The sequence below is a fragment of the Rhinolophus sinicus genome, chromosome 13 (genome assembly GCF_057876585.1).
Source record: "Rhinolophus sinicus isolate RSI-liver-muscle chromosome 13, RSI-T2T, whole genome shotgun sequence".
In the NCBI taxonomy this organism is placed as follows: Eukaryota; Metazoa; Chordata; class Mammalia; order Chiroptera; family Rhinolophidae; genus Rhinolophus; species Rhinolophus sinicus.
In genome coordinates, this window is record NC_142513.1 from 934,958 (window position 1) to 956,635 (window position 21,678).

The following is a 21,678-nucleotide window of genomic DNA, read 5'->3' on the forward strand; positions in this document are numbered from 1 at the left end:
AGAGCAGAGGAGAGTGGAGGAGAGTTGTCAGTCGGTGGCAGAAAAGCGGACAGCAGGTCGCACGTTGTGTGAACCCAGCCTCCAGTGAGACCACAGTGGTATGACTTCCCTACTTATGGCTCCGTGGGTGTTCCTTTTGGGCCTGGCCACATCCTGCATTCTTATGTGGGGAGCGGGAGCAGAGACCCTGCATGACAGCCACCCTACCCCATGCCAAGCCCAGGGCTTGGGGAGCAACTCTGGTCCCCCCACCAGCTCTCCTCAGTGCCTCCTGCCTGGCCCCATGGCTCAGTTCCTGCATCCCTCAGAGGAGACCCTGCCCGTTGCTAGTTCCCCACTGCTGGGCACGGACCCCCCCCCCCCCCAACCCAGGGCAACTCCAATGGGCTTTCCTTCTCGCTTCTGGCTTCTCCATCTGATCTTGAGCCCCATAATGCTCCGAACTGCTGAAGACACTCAGGGTTTGACCATTACAACCCTGTCTTAATGACACCCACCTCAGTGCTAAGTTCCTTCATGATGGAAACACAAAGGACAGTGTGGGTGTTAACTCAGGGTCTCTCCCTCCCAAATGACTTCCAGTTTGCCACACCCCAACAGACCAGGAGTGACCTTTTCACGGAAAGGAACCCAGGCCATGCTGTTACCGTGTATCCCCGAAAATAAAAGACACATTAGAGCTGATTGTCCGGCTAGGTCTTACTTTCTGGGAAGCAAGGTAGCTCTCAGAATCCACTCTGCTCCCAGTTCCTCCCCCTGGAGCTGCGACCTCATCACTTCACTTGTGCAAAGTCCTCTCTGCCAGGGTCAGGAAGCCAGGCCCATAGGCTGGAAGCACACTGTGCCCAGCCCATGTTGGACCTGCCCAGGGGTCCTGAGGAATGTGCGCGTTGGTATGGGAAGGTGAAGGGTGGGGGGCTGTGACTGGCAGGGAAGGGACAGCTGCATTTGCTCCCCAAGACACATCACTCTACCCAGAACCAGGGCAGGCAAAGTCAGGGTCTGCTCCCTGGCACTGTACCCCTCAGCCCACTCAAGGGAACTGTGCATGAGTCCCCAGGCTTACTCTTAAACCGGTGACAAAACGCAGCCAAGGGACCAAGGCTCTGGGAGGCCATGTGGTCAGGGTGTGTTGGACGGGGAGTGTGCCCAGAAGGGCTGCAGCCCCGCTGCATGCCCACTCGTTACGTGGGCAAAGTGGTGCCAAAGGCCCGGCCAGAGTCCGGAGGGCAGCGTCAGGAAACCAGCCCCACCACCACCCAGCCTCCGGCAGGACCAGCATCCACACTCCAACACTCAAAGTCAAGTGAGTTTATTCTGAAAAAGGCCAGACTAAGAAAGTGAGCCTCCACTCCCACACCCACACCTTTAAGGGCCAATTTACAAAGATGGGGCCGTGGCAGGGAGGAGGGAGGCAGGAAATGAGGTCAGGTAAGGGTCTGGAGTCCTTGACCTTCCCAGGGTGGAGCCTGTGCTCACAGCAGCTGTAGTGGCCACTAGGGAGAGGCCAGCACGCAGGGCGCTAGGACAGCTGGCAGCCTGGTTCCCCCACCAGGCTATCCACTGGCGTCCATTGCCTATTGCCTAAGGCGTTTGGGGTCTGGCAGGTGGCTCCGCCTCCACAGACTCCGCCCTCTCCTCGGGTCCAGCAGGGGCTGGACTCCTGGGGGCCCCCTGCTCCGGCCCCCCTTGGCCTCCTGCCTCCTCCTCGACCCCATTCTCGCCTGCTCCGTCCTCAGAGCACCCTGAGGGGGCAGGGGGGCAGGTGGGGTCTACTGTCTGGTTACCACCACCATCTGCCACAACTGCGCCCTCTCCCGAACAGGGGTCCACCTTCCTTCGCTTCCTCACCTCGTCGTTGGCCACCTTGGCCCCTGGGGCCGGGGGACAGGACTCCTCAGTTTCCCCATGTTCCTGGCTGCCCATTTCCTGGGTCTCCGCACTGAGGCTCCCCTGACTGAGAGCACAGCCCTCCAGGTTCAGGGCAATCTTCTCCACCTCCGAGGGACTCTGGGGACCAGGCTCCGCGGGAGCCTGCTCCCGCAGGTTCACCTCCAGCTTCCTCTTCTTGCTCTCCTTGGGACTGGAAGGCTCTGGGCTCTCCTCCCCCTGGATCCCAGCGGCCACCTCTCCCGGGTCCCTCTCCAGGGTTCCCACCTCCTGGGTCTCCGCGCTAGACGGCTGGGGACCCTCAGCGACAGTGTCCCCGCCCCCCTCCCTCCCCAGTCCGCAGGTCCGTCCCTGGGCACCGGCCTCGGCCTCGAGGGGGTCCTCAGGGCTGTCCTGGCCCTCGGCCAGCTTGGGGCCCGCTGGCAGGGGCGGGCGGGGCGGAGACTGCAGCCGGAGCCTCCGCAGCTTGTCGTGGGGCCCCCAGACGAACTTGCAGCGGGGCCGGAAGTGCTCCCAGGCGTAGCGCAGCAGCGCGCGGCGCTGGCGCCGGCAGCGCACGGTGAACACGAAGTAGTCCAGGACGCTCTGCCGCACGCTCGGCAGCTCCTCGTGCACCAGCGTCTCCTCCAGGAAGAAGCGGACCAGCGGCGCCTGGTAGTGCTCCAGGCCCAGCTCGCCCAGCGACTTGAGGATGCGAGTAATGCGCAGGTTGTTGTGGCTGTGACTGGGGGGCGGGTGAACAGAGCAGAGGGGACGCTGGTGGGCGGTTCTCAACCAAGGCCTGCCCTCCTCCCCCACCCGGCTCCACCCCCACCTCCAGGAGCCTGGTGTGTGTGGGGGATTGTGATGCATCCTCCATCCTGTAGAAGGGTTACTACCCCTTGGTCCCAGGGAACCCCGCTCCCCCACTATGGCTGGAGGCGGCTTGGTAGAGCAGGACTTCCAGCAGGTCCTCAGCCTACCAGGCAGGGGCAACCCCCACCCTGCCAGCAGAAAGGAGGGTGCTCAGAGCCTTAGTCACTTGTCCTTCCTTCCCAGAAATGCTCCCCCGACACCTGCCTGAAACCTAGCACAACCTCCTTCCCTCCCCTCAACCAGAGACCAGGCTGTGCCAGCTGCTGGGGTGGGGCGGCCCTTACCGGTTGAGGTTCTGGAAGCGCTTCTCATAGTTCGGTGCTCGGCACACCTTGCCGGTGTCTCGGTCCTCAAGCTGGATCCCGTAGAAGCCCAGCATAAGCTCGTAGGCCTGAACAAACCGCTCCCCGACCTCCTTGCAGCTTTTAAATGCCTGGGAAGCACCCGGAGGAGAGCGGGGAGCTCAGGGGATATCGCTGGCACAGATGTCGGGCTGCTTGGTGCCCCCCTCAGCCCGATTCATCTAGAGGCCTGGACTCAGACTCAAGGTGAAGTGACAGGTGAAGGAGCCGGACACACACCTGGCTGCTGCGTGTGCTTTAGCCCTGAGGGGAATCCCTTGAGCCGCTGGGAGGAGCCCAGGTTCCCAGAGCTGGGCGTGTGGCAGGAAAGGCCCACCATCTCATCAGAGCACCTGTTTCTCCAGCTCCAGCCCCAACCAGGGGGCGCAAAGGCTAGCCCCGCCCTGCACACCCTTCTGCAGTCTGATTTCTCTAGAGGCCCGTGAGGAGCGCCGGGGGAAGAGGTGAGGACCGCTGTAGAGGGAAGATAATTAGGGGGGGTCTTCTGGCTCCTGCACTCCAAGTGGCTCCCTAAGGGCACACAAATGCCTGTGGCCAGACATGGCCCCTCCCTGGCCAGGGGAAGCCCAACAGCTCACCTCGACCTCCCGCTTTGTGAGGGGCTTGGCCTGCCAGTTCACTCCTGGCTCCCGGAGGGGAAACAGCCTGTGGGAGAAAACATGACACAGTTCCCATCAGTGGCAGACTCGGTCCCCCAGCCAGCTGGGCAGCCTGGGGTGGCTCGCTGCCCTCTCTGGGCTCACCATTCAACCCTAAGACCAACACATGCCACAGGCTGTCACAATAAAGCTAAGGGGTGAGGGCAGGAGAGCTCCAGGGAGGGTGTCACAGGCCAGGGCAGAGGGCGGGCGCGTGCGTGCTCAGCAAGGGCGGGCCAGCCAGCCACTCCACCCACGGCTGCCGGCTCTCCTTTTTATTCTTACTTCTTCTTTCTCTCCTGTCACTGATGCCGCAGAACTATTCCCGCGATACCCTGCGCCAAGGAGAGGACTTTGCAAGCGTCCTCAAAGACACACTGTGTAAATACATCAAGGGTCACCTCAAGACCATCAGAACCCTGCCACCACATGTGTCAGAGCGGCTCCGTGGGATAGGCCAGCACCAGGCACCCTCTGGGCCCACAAGGCCCCCCGGAAAGCCAGTGTGTCTGTTGCTCTTCCTGCTCCCAGCCAGCCACAGAGGCCGTTACAGCTAAAGAACCCACAGCCTTGGGACTGAAGGGTCTTCCCTCAATGGTCACCAGCCTGCACTGCCCAGCAGTGAGAGCAAAGGGCAGCTTGGGAAAGGACCCAGTGTGCCTGCTCCCTAAGCACGGACTGGAGGAAGAGTCCCAGGCTCCGCCTGAGCCAGGCCCTCCGGCCCCTGCTCTGGAGACCCTCCCCGGAGTCCCTGCACGCCCCTGTCCCAGCCCCGCCCCCTCTGCCTGGAGCCCCTCCCTGCTGCAGCCCTAACCCCGCCCCTTCCAAGCCCCTCCTCCCAGACCCCCACAGCCTCCAGGCCCCCCCACTCACCACTGGATGTAGGAATGATTGTCCTCCAGGAGGTCGTAGTCTTCCCTCCAGTTCTGAAGCATGTCCTCAATGTAACAGCCTAGGAGCCCCATGGGGAGGAGTCAGTGTGAACTCATTCAAAGCCCCAGCCCCTCTTGCTTGAGGACCTTGGGGCTCTGCAGCTTCTGTACATCTCATGTGATTTTAACCCCCCAAATTTCTCAGCCCCTTTGCCATCTGGAAAGGAGAACCCCATTGCTGATTGAAGACACACAGGAGAGAGAAGACCCCACCCGTGAGAGGGCCCAGAGGCCCCAGCAGAAGGACAAGTGGTCCCAGGCTTGCACCTGTCTTTGCAGAAGGGGGGCCTCACTGCCCCCCTAAAATGACAGCCGGTTAGCCGGCACTCTGTCCTCACACAGAACCTGCAGCTGAACCCCACTCATCGCCTGGTCTCCCACAGGAGGGCAGCCACTGTTTCTGCAAAGGGCCAGACACTGAATATTGAAGGGTCTGTGGCCCCACGGCCTCGGCTGCAGTTATGCTGTGTCGCGGGGAAGGCAGCCACAGACCATGCAGAAACGGACAGGCATGGGGGTTCCAATAAAACGTCACTCATGGACACTGAAATTTTAATTTCATATAATTTTCACGTCACAAAATATAATTGTACCTTAAAATTTCCCAACCATCTAAAAATGTAAAAATCCCCCCTTACTTGTTAGTTGACATAAACAGCTTTCCCACTGTGGCAGAAGAGCCAAGTAGATGTGACAGAGACGTTGGGTCCTGCAATGCCACCAATATTTACTGTCCAGCCTCTTACACAGCAAGTTTGCTACCCGGAGTCCAAGCCACAGGTTGGGGCCCTGGTGTCCCCTCAGCAGCCTCCAGGGGGCACTGTGGGGCTACCTGAAAGCCTAGGGCTGAACATGCAGCCCTCCCAAACCAGGTCCCAGCAGATGGCAGAGGGGACACGCCAGCAGGATGGAACTGCCTGCAATGAGTGGGCACGCACCGTTAGGCAGGAACCGGATCTTGTTTCTGTAGAAACTCAGGTTTGGCATGTCACCGTTGCTATCTTGTTCCACCAAATCCTGAAGGACCACAGGAAGTGCCAGTGAGGACATCGCTGAAACAGGCTGCCCCCCAGGGTCCCTCAGACCAGTGTTCCTGGGGGAGGGGGCGTCTGCTCTCGGCCAGAAACCCTCCAGACATCCCAGAGGCCGGAAAAGACCCAAGCTCCCAGCCTGGACCCCTCACCCACAGCGGGGTCAGCACCCGCTTCCCACCATGTCCTTCGTCTCCTCACCAGTGTGGGCCAGGGCTGGGACACCCGCTTCATCTGTACCCCAAGGCGACCTAAGGGTTGCCTGAGACTCATGGTGCAGAGGGTAAGGGCTGAGGATGAGACCGCCACAGTGGCGGGCGGGGCCTCACGTGCGTGCACCGTAACCACGTTATACAGACACGGGCACTAAGGCTTCAGGAGGTGGGGGCCGAGGGCCACATCGTCCCGCTGGCGTCCTCCCGGTGGAAGGTGGAGGGTTTGGACCCAGGGCTGCTGAGGGTGGAGGGCGCTGTCGGCAGCTACCTACCGGGTAGTGGTGCCGGTACCTGCGTGTGTCCTGCATGGCTCGCCAGTTTCGGGACTCTGTCATCCTAGACTGGGAAGAGAATACGGGATGAGACCCCCATGGGAGCCCTTCCCCACTCCCTGAGGCCCCCTAGCAGGCAGGACCCACCCCTGGGAGCCCCCATCCTGGTGAGGGCAGCAAGGACCTGGGCCAGATGTCAATAAAACCAGAGGGGCCCGGAGTGGCAGGAGCCAGGCCTGCCCCCTTCTCAGCCCGTGTCACCCACAGGCCAACATGCACGTTCTTAGGGTGCAGCCCTCCAAGCTCCAGCTTCACTTCCTCCTCCGTGTTTGCTGGCCGCCCCTATTTGGGCCACAGTTGTCACCTCCCCCCAAGGAAACTCCACCTTCCCTAGTGCTCTCTCCTTGCACTGTGCTCTAAGTTGTCACCAGGCACGTATCCCCAAGGGCAGTGGCCTGCCACCTACAGCACTAGGAGGGGCCCCAAACACCTGTCGCAGTCTGATGGAGGAAAGAAGGACCAGTTCCATCCCGCCCAACCCCACTGCTCACTGACCAGACCCCTTATCTCCTGGCCACCAACCCCATCGAGGGTGGAGGTGGAGGGTTTCTCGGCAAGAAGTAAGAGGCTGCTTGCTCCCCTCCTGACCCCTGTAGCCCTCTCTCCACAGGCCTGGAACGGCGGGAGGTAACTGGTGACAAGGATGCTAGGTAGACACAGCCTGCCCCACCTTCTTACAAGGGTAGCTGAGCCCAGCTGTCTGACTGAAGCTGGGTGATGGGCGGGGGGGGAGGCAGGGCAGATACAGACCCTGGGCATGACAGGAGGGGACAACTCATCCTGGGGAAACACCTGGGTCCTAGGACCCGAGGAGTGAAGGCCAGGCCTGCCACTGCGTACCCTGGCGAGATCCCATCCCGAACCCCCAAGACCCTTCAATGGTTCTGAGCCCCAGGGCCAGCTGCTGAGGTTCTCGCCTGTCAGCCAAGGGCCAGTAAACAAAAGTGAAACTCAGCAGAGGTCTGCCGGTTTCTATTTCTGCTCTCTGGGCCATCCCAGCTGCAGGCCTCCCATTTGCTCCTCCTAAGAGGGTGGGGCCTGACTAGACACTGGCCCAGCCCCACAGGTACACACATGACAGCCCAGGACACGGCAACAACTGTGCCAGGACCCAGGACAGGGCAGCTGGGGAGTGTCATGGGGGTCCTTGGGGGGAGGGGGTTGGGACTTTGTGGAGGGACAGAAGCCGTGGCAGGAGGGAGATGGGGGGTAAGGGGTGGGGGGAGGTCAGATGATCTTGGGCATCTCCCAGGGTGGTCAAGGCAGCAGAGCACAGCTCCAGCAGCATGGCCTGTGGGACTACGGGAGAACTGTCCTCTCACCTAATCCTTGCCACACCTGTGGGTATCCGCAGGGAGATAGACCCAGATTCCTGACCTGGGACTCCAAGCCCATGACCCTGACCACTGCCCAGGGAACCGGCACCCACCCCAAACACTGGATGTGCCGAGGCCACTGGCGTTGCAGGGAAGCACAGGAGCCTCTCAGGCCCCCTCCCTCCCAGTGACCCCTTCAAGACAGAGAGATAAACCTGCAAACCAGCGCTCTCATCTGCCACGAGGAGAATCCAACCCAGAGAGCACAAAGACTGGGGTTCGAGACTCTCCAGACACAGTGTCAAGATGCCTTCATCCAAAAACAACTGCGACACAGGGCAGTGCTACCATTCTGGGCCCTCCATGACTCCTGGAACCCCAGCTGGAACAAAGGCAAGCACACCCCAGTCCGTGTGAACAAGGAACGGCTTTGCTGCTAAGGACAAGTAACCAGTGGCAACGAAAGTAACCACTGGTACCAATAAGTAACTGGTGGCAACAAAAGTAACTGGTGATACTAAAAGTAACCAGTGGTAATGAAAGTAACTGATGGTAATGATGAAAAACCAATGGTAACCACTGGTAATCACAAGTAACCACTGCGCATGGCTCGGAAATGCAGCTTCCAAGGCCACCTCCCCCAGAGGGCAGGAGGTCAGCCCCAGCCCAAGAAGGTGGGTGCTGCACCCAGTGAGGAATATCAGGGGTGGGCCAGACTGGGGACTGGGGCCTGAGCGTGCAGGGGAGTCTTGAGTGGGCGGGGAGCAGGGCAAGGAGCTCCCTGAGGGGCATGGGGAGGCTGAGAGGCTGGCAGGGGCAGTGGAGGTGGCCAGCGCACAGGACAGAGCCACAGGCCTGGAGAAGGATGACAGAGAGAGGGAGGTCTAGGATGTGCGGGGCATCCTCCTGAGGAAACGTCATCACGCAAATTCAGTCCTGGGGACACCGGTTTTAGGGTGGCCCTGGATCTCCATGCAAGGTCCCCTGGCTGAGCCCAAGTAGGGGCAGATCTTGAGGTGTCCAGGGGTTCACCAGGGGAGCACGAGAAGGACGGGGGTCGGGAAGAGGGCCAGAGCTGGACCGGGAGAGTTGGGCCCCAAGCCGAGTCTCCAAGAGGTGCCTCCGCCCCCGGCCCCGAGGGGTGGGGGTGCAGTGAAGGGGACAGTATTCCCCGGAGCGGGGCGGCTTCCCCCATTCCGTGGCGGCCGGGCAGGCCTCCCCAGTGGCGCGGAGGGCGCGCGGGGCGCGGGGACTGCACCTGCAGCGCGCTGGGCCGCGCCTCCGCCTCGTCCTCCGCGTCCGCGTCCCCCGGGGCGTCGGCCTCGCTATTTTCATCGCCCCTGGCGCTCGGGCCCTCGTCGTCCTCCTCCTCGTCCTCCTCCCAGGTCGAGTCGCAGTGCCGATCGTCCATTCTCGGGCGGCAGCGGGGAACCGCGATCCGGCGGCGGAAGCGAAAGTGAAAGAGGAAGGAAGCGCGGGGGCGGGCCAGGGGGCGGGCCAGGGGGCGGGCCAGGGGGCGGGCCAGGGGGCGGGCCAGGGCGGGCCAGGGGGCGGGCCGGGGGCGGGCCTGGGGGCGGGCGCCCAGCGTCCCTGAGCTGCGGGCACCGTTTGGCCAAGGATGCCCACACCCAGATTATCCCTTCTCTTGGAAGAACGTCCCCGCTAGAGGATGCGCCCACCCAAAAATGCTGGCCTGGAGATGTCGGTCAGGGAGAATCCCCGTCAAGGATGCCCCTTGGAGGTTGTCCAAAGAGTATCTGCCCCAGGACCTCTCCCAGGTCACCCCCCAACCCCGTGGATTTCCCTCAAGGTCCTCCCCTCCGAGAATCCCCCACCCTGGCAGATGCTCTCCCCAGAGGATGGTGACCCCTCGAAAATGTCCCTCCCTCCCTCCCCTGAGAATTTCCTTGGAGGATGTCCCAAGGGGGATACTGCCTGGAAGCTGTGCCCCAGGTGAATGTCCCCCAGAAGGTGACCCTCCCAGGAAGTTCCCCCAGGACACCTCCTTTGGGAGACTTCCCAGTGTCACCTGGGCTGCAGTCTCATCAGAGAGGCTTGTGTGGGGAGCGATCTGTCTCCAAGCTCCCTAAGATTGTTGGCAGAATTCATCTTGGGGCTACAGGACGAAGACCCCTGTGTCCCCTCCACAGGCCGCTCACACTGGGCATTTTGCTTCTTCAAGGCCAGCGTGCTGATGGTCACCCCCTTGGGCCTGACCTCCCATCACTTTTGGGGAATTCTGAGGATGATGAGGACAACACAGGAGCCAGCAGCACTGAGGGGGCACTGACTGAACAAAGGCCTGGGAGCCAGGGGGCGGGAGTGACTGGGGGTCACCCTGGGGGCTGTTCCCACAGGCCCACATCAGTTAAGCGCCCCCTTAGGGGCCTTTCTGGGAGCTGGGAAGGGATGGTGGTGGCTGCCTCTTTACACGCATTGGCAGATTCCAGACAGCTGAAAATCACCAGCAGCTTCACATTTCCCAGTGCCTGTGGGTCCCCTCCTTAACTTCTGCCTCTGACATTTGCTGGGCGACACAGGACCTCCAGCAAAGTTGGTGACTCACCCTTGACATGGAGGTTGGGGGTGGCCACCCAGGTAAAATTCATCTTCTGTAGCTACTATACCATTTATCATTTCAAAGCAATTAGCTAAAACCCAAGTCTGGCTTTTCTACTCGGTTATGAGGAGAGCTCTGGGAAGGCGGCCTATGGGGTGAGGGGGGCAAATAGGAGGCCACAGCCCAGGCCTGACAGGGCGCTCACTCCTCCTGGCCCCGCCAGCCTGTGCCTGGGGATGGCGACATGGCTTGCACTGCGCCGTTGGTGACAGCTGGACAGTTTTCCAGTCTTGGCTGTGAGCACAGCGCACGGCTTCCCTGGGTGCTGGGACAGATCTTCATTAATCAGGGCACGGTGTGACCTGGCTGGAACCTGCGTACATGCTAGCTCCCTTTCTAAAAGCACAGTGGTGACTCCCTTTAGGCATTTCTGCAAGTCGTCTGTCCCCAATGGCCACAGTAGATTTCCCCGGAGCAGCTGCTGGGCACCTGGTGAGGCCAACCCACTGCAGCCACAGCCTGACCTTCTCATTAGCCGACTGGCACTTGCCTTGGAGCCCCTGGCTGTGATATCCAGGTAGATGGAGGGGTTGATGGGTGTGGGGCAGGTGGTCTTCAGGGTTTGGCTGATCTGAGAGCACTAGGGTTGGCAGGCTTCACCCCTTCTCACATGAGACAGCATGTTGTGGGGAGGGGAGGGGGAGTCTCCTGGCTTCACCACCCAGCCCATCTGTGACCGTCCTGCCAGGACCGAGGCCGCAGACAGCTCTCCCCGGGGTTGTCCTTAAGACACTGCCCAACTTCTGCTTTACAAGGGATAGTCGCACCCAACTGCACCTTTAGTTGCTTTTGTGCACAGTTTGCACAGAGCTCATCTCAGAGGGGGTGTTAACCCAGGGACCCCAGATTCTGCAGCGGGAACAAGCTTGAGTGCTGGGATGCCCACTGTGAGCTCAGCATTCGAGGGGCTTGCTGCCCAGGCTGGGCCAGGGGGCCAGGAATGCAGCACCGACCCTCGCACACACCGCCATGCATGCGTGGCCACGCAGGGAAGGGCCTTCCTCCTGCCCAGCAGTCACTGGTACGCCCAGCGGCAGCATTGTCCTGCTGGGGCCTTGCAGGAGCCTGGCTGAGGCAGGCTCAGGTTAGACCCGCCTGAACACTCTCCTCGGGCAAAAATAGTTGTGGTCACGTTATTTGGGCACAGTCTGCCCATCCCTGCTCAGCCAGCCACGTGGGGGGGCCTGCTGCTGCTCAGTAATACTGAGGAGCCCACTCTGCCTCCCCCATGTGGAGCAGGGAGTGCTGAGGCCACAGCCACCTGGTGACCTGGTTCCCATGTGCAGCGACGCAGCACAGGGGCTCAGGTTTCAGTGCCCTTGGCATAAAGAGCCTCTGCAGGGGTTTCTAGTCTTACAGCAACAGGCTGAACTGCATAAGGACCACGTTTCTTCTTGTTCTGCAGCTGCAGGCCTTTGAGTCTCCATCTCCACCCCTCCAGCCGCATCCAAGCTGTTTTCTCATTCGGGTGGTTTCCACTGGCTCCTTCTATGTTATGTGGTGGGTGCACACAAGACACCCTCATCACAGGATGGATCCCTACGCCACCAGGAGCAGTTACATGCCACAGGTGCCTGTGAACTTGGCCTGCACAGACCAACACAGGTGGGAGCTGGACCCACCTGAAGGGAAGCGGAGATCCTGTGAGCCGGTCAGGCTGAGGAGCCGGGGAGGCCTTGGGTGTCTGTGTTCTCCCAGGCAGGGATGCTCGGTCGGTCTCACCCCTGCCGAGAACTGAAGCCCCGAGGGTACCGGGACATGGGAGACGGGCTGACCGGGACGCCTGGGATGCCCAGGGCTGGGGGCCACCTGCTCACCTGGCTGCCCTTCTCCTCAAAGTGCAGTAAAGTGTTAATGGAAAGTAGGCAGGCTTGTGTTATTGACGAGGTTTTCCAGCATGCTCTGAGGTCCCTGAAGACACTTTCAGAGGGGGTTTACCAGTGAGACCCGTTCTGCTTTTCTGACTCCAGGGTCTAGCCTAGTGCTCTCTGCCCATTTCTCTGCCAGTCTGGTGGCCTCCCCAGGTTTCTCTCATATATCACAACTCTGGCAACAGGACCTGGCACAGAGTGGGCGCTGAGTGAGGCCTGATGGACACTGGTAGTGAAATGGTGTGTTCCCCCTCCCGCCCAGTTTGTTCTAGAAGTCTCTATTAGGCAAACCTCCACTCTCTTCCCTTGAAGATTTGCTGCCTATCTGCGACGAGGTGACAGAACCTAGCATGTCCAGGCAACTGGGGGTGGGGGTGGTGCCTACAGTGCTTGGACAGCAGACCTCATAAGACTTCATCTCAGGAGAAGTGCCAGTGGCAGGAGTACAGGGCAAAGGCTGGCCTTGAGCTCCACCCTGGGCTCTGTCCAGGTTCCTGCTGTGGCGGGTGTTCTGCTGGACACACACCTCACGGGACCCTCAAGCCACCGAGTGCAAGCTTCTGCTGCAGGTGCCAGCACAGGGTGACGGCTGACCAGCTGCTGTTCTTGCTCAGCAGACCCTGGACAAGCAGCTGTGCCCAACACCGCTGGCCCTGCCCTGCAGGGAACTGGACGCCAGTTGCAGCACTGTCATCAAGGCCCCGCAGTGACTGGTTTGGTGCAGGCCAGCCTGACCTCGCTGGGGTCCGCGGCATCGCGGTCGTGGCCTGGGCTCAGGCTGCAGTTGACTTCCCACTGCTGCTCCCGGGCAGACAGGACCTCAGCGTCCTCAGGGTTCGTCCAGATGAAGAGAGCGGGCGTGGTGGCCGGCCAGGAGGGACTGCGCCCGCTTCTTGGCTCATTAGGCACGGCTGGGCCTGGGCTCCGGGCCCATGGGGACGGCCCACTGGAAGGTGGCGCCAGCCCTGCCTCGGTGCTCCTCACCAGTTCTTATTCGAGGGCCTGTCACATCCGCAGCTGTTACTCGCTCGTGTCTGCATTGTATCAAGTGAGTCAGGTACTTAATCTAAGTGTACGCGTCAGTTATAAATCTCGGGAAAACAAAATCCCCCTACTGTAGGCAAAGTGACTGATTTTGGCACCACAATCACACGACTCCGGGTTACTTTCTGTTGCTTTAATGTTCGGCAAAACGGAGTGTATTCCTGTCAGCCCAGCAGGTGCCTGCCCCTCCCTCCACTCACTCACTGCTTGGTGTGCAAGTTACTCGGCGATACAAAAATAACCACTACAAATTCTCTGTATCTGGCATATAAAAACTGAGCAAAAAGGGTCTCAGTGGTCGTTACCTTAAAAGAAAACATCTCAGAAAAAATACAACACAGGTTTTTCACTTCTGCAGTATGTTTTTCATATAAAACACTAGTAAAATAGGCTTCTTAAAAATTAAATAGTGAAATAGCAACCAAATTATATACATCATTACAGTACAAGTGAATGAGGCAACACATCCAGTCCCGTTTCTCCGGCGGTGACGGAGAGGCCGCTGTGTGTGGCTCGATGGCCTGACTTTCTCCTGAGGTCGCAGGCAGTTGAGCAAGAGCAGCGCACAGACGAGAGACGGACCCTGGGAAGACTCGCGGCCCTGGGAGGTGGGGTTTTATTGCTTGCTGTTCTAGGCCTCCTTTGCTGCCCACGCCCTGGACCCTCAGCCTGCGTGGGCTGTAGGACGGGTGTGGCCTCTGGGACGTGCAGACGAGCTACGCAGATGAGCCTGGGTCACAAAGCTCTTGAGGCCTGGGCGGGGAGGTCCTGGTCTTTGGGGTCTACCCGAGCCCCAGATGGTGAGTGGAGCCCCCGGCCCCTAGGAACCTGGTGACCACAGCCGTGACCGCCCGCCCGCACCCGTGCAGTGTCTACGTTCGGCGCCGCTTAGCGGCACTGGGGCTGGAGGGGTTGCTGTTGGCGGTCAGGACCTTGTCAGTGACGCGGCTGCGCTTGCGCTTGTCCGCCCCTTCCTTGGCCCCCAAGTCGGAGGCGTTCTTCTCTTTGTCTTTGCCAGACCTTTCGGTTGCTTTCCCCAAGCTTCCTGAAGATGAGAAAACTGGGAGACAAAATCATTTAGCTGAAAACAGAATATCCAGAATTTTATTTCATCTTCCTGTTCAGTTAAGACATTCTGCATCCACATACACAACGCTCTGAACCCACAAGCTTCTCCTGAGCTGGGGGCGGTCCTGACGAGGCCCGGTCCTCCTGAGGACGTGCCTTGGGCAGCACTGGCTCAGGCTGCAGGACCCTGTCCCGCCTGGGGGAACCGGCTGCCACTCGGCCTACCCTGTACTGAGACGAGCCACACACTTTCACACGGCCGGACCGCCTGCCCTGCATACTGGGTCTGCCTGACTGGGCCCCAGTGCCCGAGGCCACCGTGGTGCGTTCATGGTGTCGGCCACATGTCAGCCACACATGTGCTGTCCACAGGGCCAGGCTCCTGCCCGAGCACATGGAAGGTACTTCTCAACTGTGGGACCAGGCAGAGCAGCTCTGGCTACCAGGGACCAGAAATCCAGGTCGGGATCTGCGGCTGCATCCTGTGGGGAGGCCCGGCCAGGGGTGGGGTGCCGTGCCATGTCCCCCGGGGACCCCAGGGGAGGGACGGGGTGTGTTCCGTACTTACCGTCGTCGGCCCCGTTGTGGGGGTCCACATCTTCCTTCATTTCCTCCTTCATTTCCTCCTCAATGATCACCTTTCCTGTGAGGGAGATGGCTGACAGTTCCCAAAGGCCCACACTGGTGGGGGCGCAGGCTGCCCGGCCCCTTCGAGAGAAGCCGGCGGCTCTTGAGCAAGTCCTCCCCCACCCCGGGGGGCCGAGCCGCAATGCCAGTCGCCCTAACTCCTCCCCGAGGCTCAGGACCTTCACCCTGACACCACAGCCTGCTATTCGAGCTCCCAAAGCTGACCTCGCCTGAGTCTCACCTTCCCGGACTTCCTGGATGATTTCTTCTGGAAGGACGAAGTTCCTCTCTGGGTTCGGGAATGGAAGAATCTCAGACTCATGCTGGTGGCAAATAAGGCATTTTATTTTAAGAAACAAAAAAGAAAAGGTGATTTTGGCAAGTGAGTAAAACTGCGTATGAGCCAATTCAGGAGCACCGCGGGGACGCACAGAGCCATCTTGGGGGGCTGCTGAGGTGGGCATGAAGGGGTGAAGACTGCTCGTTCTTCTGCTGGCGCAGTCGATGGGCCCAGAGAAGACACAAGTACAGTGTCAACACTGGCAGGAGTCAGGAGGGGGAAGAAAGATGGGTTAGTGTCACCTGAGACGACACTCAGGCCCTCAGGGACACAAGCCCTCAGGGGCAGACGTGGGCAGCAGCTGTCGCCTTCAGAAGGCAGGGACAGCCCTGAGGTTGTCTATGTGGGAGCAGTCTGAAGACACTGAGGGTGTCGCCCGGGAAAGCCACCCGCAGACAGCAGGTAAGGAGAGCAGAGGGCGCCGGGCACCACTGACAGCCTGTCAGGTTCCACCTGTCCTGCAGGGCATGCATGCCAGACGGCAGAGCAACTCGGACACAGGGAGTGCCCGATGAAGGAAGGTGAGCTGGTGGGAGGGGATGCCACCCTGCCACTCTCAGCAGCCGTGTTAAACCAGGCAGCCAGCCGGGAATGTGCTTGTCAGCAGCTCTGGGAGCTGCAAAACCCCACAGGATCCTGGGTTGCCTGCTGGTCACCCTGCGGGTGGGGTCCAGGGCACAGTATCACCTTTATCCCATCTACCTACAACAAGGAGACCCAAATGACTCAAACGACTTGTCCAAGGCCAACAGGAAGCGAGGGGCAGCACGGGATCTGGACGCTTTCTATCTGTGATGCGCACCCAGGTCTAGGATGGACAGCTGGTGTGGCCCCGAGTCCAGCAGGGAGGCAGAGCCATCCCTAACCCCAGCCCAGGCCCCCATCCCACCCCGCTGATGCACACGCTCCTCTGAGCTCCTCGGCCCCCAACTGCTGCCGCACGGCCTGACACCTGCTGTTCCTCTGCCAGGGAACACCCACCTGTCCCTGCTGACCATCCTGGTTACTAGGTAACCTGGCCAGCTGGGAGTTCCACGAGGCCTGGACCCTGCCTGCCTGGTTCTCATCTGAACCTGGCTGCATTCCGGTCACCTTCCTGCCTAGAGCACTCTGGGACCGCCCATGAGACCCTCGGTGGCCTGGGCTCCCAGGCTCTCTTCCGGGAGAGAACCTCCACTGACCACCCATCTCAAGTGCGCTGTGTACGGGGAACCCGCTCCCATCACTAGGGTCTGTGCTGTTTGTAGAATCGCTTGGAACTCCCTTGTTTAATGACAAGTCCCCACGGGCATGGCAGGCTCTCTGAGGACAGGGCCTGGCACAGACCCAGGAGCCCGGAGGGGACACCGCTGCCAGCTGCGTCTGAGGGAAGCAGGGTCCCTGGCCTCTGGGAACTGGAGGGGCGGGGCCAGCTCACCAGTGCCTGCATGTCATACATGGTGCTCAGGTGGTCCCAGATGACCTTGGATGGCACCTGCCGGCCAATGTTCTGGCTGAACTTGTCCCTGATACAGATCATGTGGAAGTGGCGGTTCACACCTGCGGGAGAAGGGGTCAGGGGTCAGCTTGGGGGAGGCCACCGGGTGGGGGTGAGGAGAGAGGAAGGGGGGCCGGGGTCGGGTAAAGATGGGGGCAGGGCAGGCAGTGAGGTGGGCTGTAGGAGGGGGTGGTGGGTGGGCACAGAAGGGGAGAAGCGTCACAGGGAGTGTAGGAGGGGCCTGGGCCCACGGGTGCACAGCGGGAGGTGCAGGAAGGCGCAGGGTCAGCGGGCGAGGGGGTGGGAGGGCCCCGCCCTGCGCGCGCGCCCCCCGGCCGTTGCCCTGTCCGCCCCGCCCCCACGCAGGTCCTCGGCGCTCCGCTCACCGACGGGCTTGTGGCCCAGCATGGCGTGGAAGAGGCACACCTCCACCTCGGGGCTCCACACCACCGTCTCCTCGGCTGGGCTGGTGGCCGCCTCCCCCGGACCCTTGTCGCCCGCCGCGCCGCCGCCGCCCACCTCAGCCTCCCCCATAGCCCGGCAGCCCAGCGACGAGCCCCGGGTGGGAGCGGGCGCGGCCACGGGCTCCGCGCAGGCGCACTCGCGGGGGGAGCGCGCTCGGCGGGCTCGCGCTCGGGCTCGCCCGCGGCGCCGGCGCAGGCGCAGGCGCAGCGGAGGCTCGGTCCCGGCGGGCGCCCGCGGTGTCCCCTTGCGGCGCGGCGCCCCCTGGCGGCCCGACCCTGAAGCGCAGTACCGTCAGACCCCGCGGACCTCCGGAAATGGAGTGGATTTGAGGTGAGGGAAGGAACCGCTCTATATTAGGTTGTGGCGCTCGGGCTGCACAAGTCTGGGTAAACCCCACTGACTGTAAATGGCGGAATTGCAAATTACACCCCAATAAAGCGGTAAAGAAAAAAAAGAACAGGTAACTGTCAATTCTGCGAGTTAAAAGGGCTTCGACTGCGTGTCTGACCTCTGGCGTGAGCGCTGCACAGGGGGCTCCTGCGCACCGGGACAGGGGCGTAAAGGGCCCAGCCGCTGTGACCGCCGGCCTCCGGGGTGAATGACTGGGGTTACCCCGGGCGGCGGATCGGCTCGGGCGGGGGCAAGGGTGGGGCCCGAGTGCGTGTTAATGGCTGGTCGGCACCGGGGGCGGGGGCGGGGCCGGGGCCGTGCCGCCAACTTGGGGCAGCCCAGTGACGAATTCAAGGCAGCACCCAATCAAGGCCCGCCGGGGCCTCCGGCTCCGCCCCCAGCCCTCCTGTCCCCGCCCCGTGCCCGCAAAGCCACGCCCCCGTGCCCTGGCGGAGAGCGCCGCTGCGCAGGGAGCTCTTCGCCTGCCAGTGGTGTCGACTCTCGATGGGGCTTCCGGGTCCTCTTCCTCTGGGGCCTGCCAGCTTGCGCGTCGAGCAACGCGCTGGGCTTCTTTAGGCCTCAGTTTCCTCCTGCGTGCGATGGGACCAACAAGGGCGCATTTCCCAGGTGTATTATTGATGAGGGTGGGCTACCCTGCCAGCCGTCTGCTCTGTGGCCCCACATAGCTCGGGCTTCATGGTGAACAGCCGGAGGCTCGCTGCTGAGCGCAGGCTGCCTCTTGGCGGTGCAGCCTCATCCCCCGGGACAGCCTGGTGGACTCAAAGCTGGGTCAACTGGCCGGGGCCTGAATCTCGGCTTTCCATCTGTGAAGGAGGCGGCTGGCGACGCTAGTCCCCACAATGCCAGGTGGGAGAGGTGGCCCAGAGAGGATTCTGCAATGGCCCAGGGCCACTAGCCGTCATGTGAGCCGCGAGGTGGCGGGGATGAAGCTCGGCCCACAGCCACTTAACACAGGCTGCTCCCTCAGTAAAAGCTCAAGGGGAGGGCCTCCTCATTATTAATCTCCTTACTGTGCCCTGGACACCTCGGGGGCCCGGTTCGTCTGCCAGGCTCACTCTCTGCTCTCCCCCACCCCATCCCTGCCTTCTCCCAGTGGAGAGCCTCTTCCCCCCAGTTTCCTGGGGACCCATCAAGCACTGCCAGCTTGGGTGGTGAGATTTGTGCTCCAGCACCAGCCAGGGCTTGTAGCCCACACAGCTCACCTCTAGGGGGCGCCTCCCACCCACTGTTGGGACCCAAACCAGAGCTTCTGACTCAAAAATGTGCAGACAGGAACCAAGCGAAGGCTTGTTCTCCTGGCACCTGGCCCACCCAGAGGTCGCCAGTCACAGCATTTTGAAAAGGAAGTCCGATTCTTCCGAAGGGGCATATGAGGAATCCCTGTGAGGACCCCCAGGATGTGTGTCCCGCCCTGGGGGTGGGGGTGGGGGTGGGGCTGGGGGATCAGGTCTGTGGGCAGCTCCCTTTATGCTCACAGCACTCTGTCCTGGTCCTATCTATGGTATGACTGTCCCCACCACGTCACCTGTAGAGCTAAGCTGGGCCCAGGGGCCGTGGGGAGCCCTGGGCTGCCAGGCTCAGTTGCTGGCCATTCCTGACTGGTGTGTTTGGGGGGGTGGCTTATTTTGGGGGGTTGCCGGAGTTAACATATAAAAATAGAGGACGCTCAGTTAAATTTGAATTTCAGATAAACAATGAATAATTTTGCAATAAGTATGTCCCCCAAATTGCATGCGATACACTTACATAAAAAAGCATTCATTATTTAAAGTTAGGATCGAACTGGGCATCTTGTGTTTTATCTGATAGTCATGCTCCTGAATTCGCCTGAAGTGCCTTCTGGTCGGCAGCTGGATTTGTCCCAAAACATGGGGGCCGCCAGGTCCATAGTATCCCACTTACCTCAGTGGGGTGAGCTGTGTGAGTGAGGGACAGGGTGGCCCTGTCACTGCGTGGCACTATCAGGATTTGTAGAGGGAGTGAGCAGCTCGGCTGTGATGGCCGAGGGGAGACCCCAGGCCCTGACTCCCCAGGGCTGGTTTTGTGGGTGTCGAGGACCCCAGGTCAGGGTGCCTTGACTTCACCACCTCCTGCCTTGATGGACAGTCTTTGTGCATTTGTGCTGGAAGCCTGTCTTCACGTGCGCCTCCTGTGCCTGGGGGGTGGGATGGGCCAGGTGGAGGAGAAGGGTGCAAGGTCCGCTAGGCCTGGGCTTCTCCATGTGTGTGTGGCCGGCTCTCACACATCAGTCGGGCGTGGGTCAGAACTGCAGGTTCTCCCAGGCACACATCTGCACGTGTGTACATGCACATGTCAGCACGCACACACAGCACCGCTCTGCTGAGTCTGTTTGGGGGCGGGCAGCAGTCCTCCAGGGGTCTCGAGGTAAAGCCCATGGGGGAAGGGGCCGCCCAACTACCTCCAATGCTTTCCCACGTTGCCTTGCAACGGGCAGGGAGGCCAGACTGAGCTGCTTTTTATTGTCTTTACATTTTCCAGTTTCTTGGGGGGATCCCAGCCTGCTGTGGGACGTGTGGTCCTCCAAATCCTTGATCACAGCCTTTTGTCATTAGAGCCAGGCTCTGCAGGAAGGACCTTTGTCCAGCTGGCAAATGGTGGCTGTGAAAGCTGATGGCCTCATCTTCACCTTCAGGGACCAAGCTATCAGGAAATAAGAGGGTCTCCTGGTTATTCTGTGCCACTGGCTGTTATTATCTTCTTTGTGTTGGGGAAACTGAGGCACGGGAATGCTGGGTAACAGGTCCACTATGCCAGATGGGGGCCAAGCTTTGCCCTCTGCCCATGTGACCCCAGAGCGCCAACCCCCACTCTTTCGCCTTTTCTGAGAATGGGGTCCCGTGGGTCACCACTCGTTTTTCCCTGCTGGGACTGACTGATCCAGCCCTTCTTCCCTCCCTCCTGTGGCCCCCAGTTTGCAGGAAGCCCCTTCTCCAGGAGGGGTGTCAATGCTGAGGGTGGTAGAGAGCTGGTGAGGTGCGGGAACCCACCCAATGAGGGGCCCTGCTGCAGCAGGTGCTCTAAGCAAGAGAGAGCACGTGGGCCATGGGGACGATGGGGTCGATGGGGATGATCAGGACAGTCTCAGCTTCTTGGCTCAATGCAGCCCCATCCCACAGGGCAAGGAGGGGACCCTTGATCTCCAGAGGCTGGTGTTTTATTGAACTTGGCTTTGAAGACTCCTGTCCCCAAGATGACTCAAAGCCAACTCCAGCAATGCCCCTGCCCCACAGATGCGCTCCCCTCACCCCGTCCCCTGCCCCATTCTATTTATTTTAAGATGAAGCCTTTTACACGGTCATGTGATGGCGGGTGCCATGCATCATTTCCCACTGTTAGTCTCATCTCCTTGGATCTCTTAGAAACCTGGGACAATTATGACTTCAAAATGCTGCAGGACGGTGATGTGACAGTTACAAAATGCCACAGAGGTTGTGCCTGGGTTATTCATCCATTTCAGCTCTCAAGTCAGTTTCAAGGGCACTAACAAGGGGCTGAATTTATTTTAAAAAGATGGAATCTTTCCCCATTAATTCAGCTTCCAAAGGCCAGTTCTGCTTTCTTGTGCACATGCAACAAAAGGAAATGGTTTTTTGGGTCAGTGTGGAGAATGGCTAATGCTCCCTTTGTGAAAGGGAGTATTTTTCTTATAGGCAGGAAAAGTCATTCTGAAATAAAATTCCTTTTGCCCTGCACTTCTCCTGAGCCAGGCTCTGTGGCCTCTGTAGTGTACTGAACGTCGCCTTCTCCACCCATCATCCATCCATCTCTCCATGCATCCTACAGACATTTGCTGGGCACCCACTAGCTACGTGCCAGGCACCAAAGTGTGAACACAGCCCGGCTGCTGTGTTGGAGAGAAGGGAGACAGATGAGAAGCGCACAAGCCACTGCAGAGACAGTGGAGGAAAGCAGACAGGGCCAAGGGGGGTGGGGTCGGTTGCCTAGAGGCCACAGATGCTCACCTGCCGTTGTCTTTAGTCTGTTGCCACACTCATCTTTCTGCGTGAGGGACAGGGCTGCTTCTCCCCCTTAGAACTGTACCGTCCAGGTCGACCCGGTCTGCTCACCTCACCGCAGTCACACAAATGGTGCTAAGGTTCCCCATCTGTGTGCCGTGGTTTCCTCAACCACCCGACTCTTGGCCATTGAGAACTCTGTTTCCT

General features: G+C 60.4%; 2 protein-coding genes across 3 annotated transcripts; both read right to left on the reverse strand.

Annotated features, from left to right (window-relative positions):
- Positions 1-1,296: 1,296 nt before the first annotated feature.
- On the reverse strand, positions 1,297-9,046 carry OGFR (opioid growth factor receptor). 2 transcript variants are annotated; one of them, XM_019753491.3, is made up of 7 exons: positions 8,830-9,046; positions 6,196-6,264; positions 5,616-5,694; positions 4,619-4,697; positions 3,686-3,752; positions 3,030-3,178; positions 1,297-2,614 (listed from the first exon to the last, which is right to left on the reverse strand). In XM_019753491.3, the coding sequence occupies exons 1-7, from the start codon at positions 8,980-8,982 to the stop codon at positions 1,585-1,587; spliced, it is 1,626 nt and encodes a 541-aa protein (XP_019609050.3). In that variant the 5' UTR covers positions 8,983-9,046; the 3' UTR covers positions 1,297-1,584. The 2 variants fall into 2 exon arrangements, with proteins under 2 accessions (XP_019609050.3, XP_019609051.2); XM_019753492.3 differs by having other exon boundaries at positions 6,196-6,259; positions 8,830-9,038.
- A 4,178-nt stretch (positions 9,047-13,224) lies between these two features.
- On the reverse strand, positions 13,225-17,287 carry MRGBP (MRG domain binding protein). The gene is made up of 5 exons (XM_019753497.3): positions 17,005-17,287; positions 16,559-16,680; positions 15,043-15,124; positions 14,743-14,817; positions 13,225-14,166 (listed from the first exon to the last, which is right to left on the reverse strand). The coding sequence occupies exons 1-5, from the start codon at positions 17,150-17,152 to the stop codon at positions 13,979-13,981; spliced, it is 615 nt and encodes a 204-aa protein (XP_019609056.1). The 5' UTR covers positions 17,153-17,287; the 3' UTR covers positions 13,225-13,978.
- Between the last annotated feature and the right edge of the window lie 4,391 nt (positions 17,288-21,678).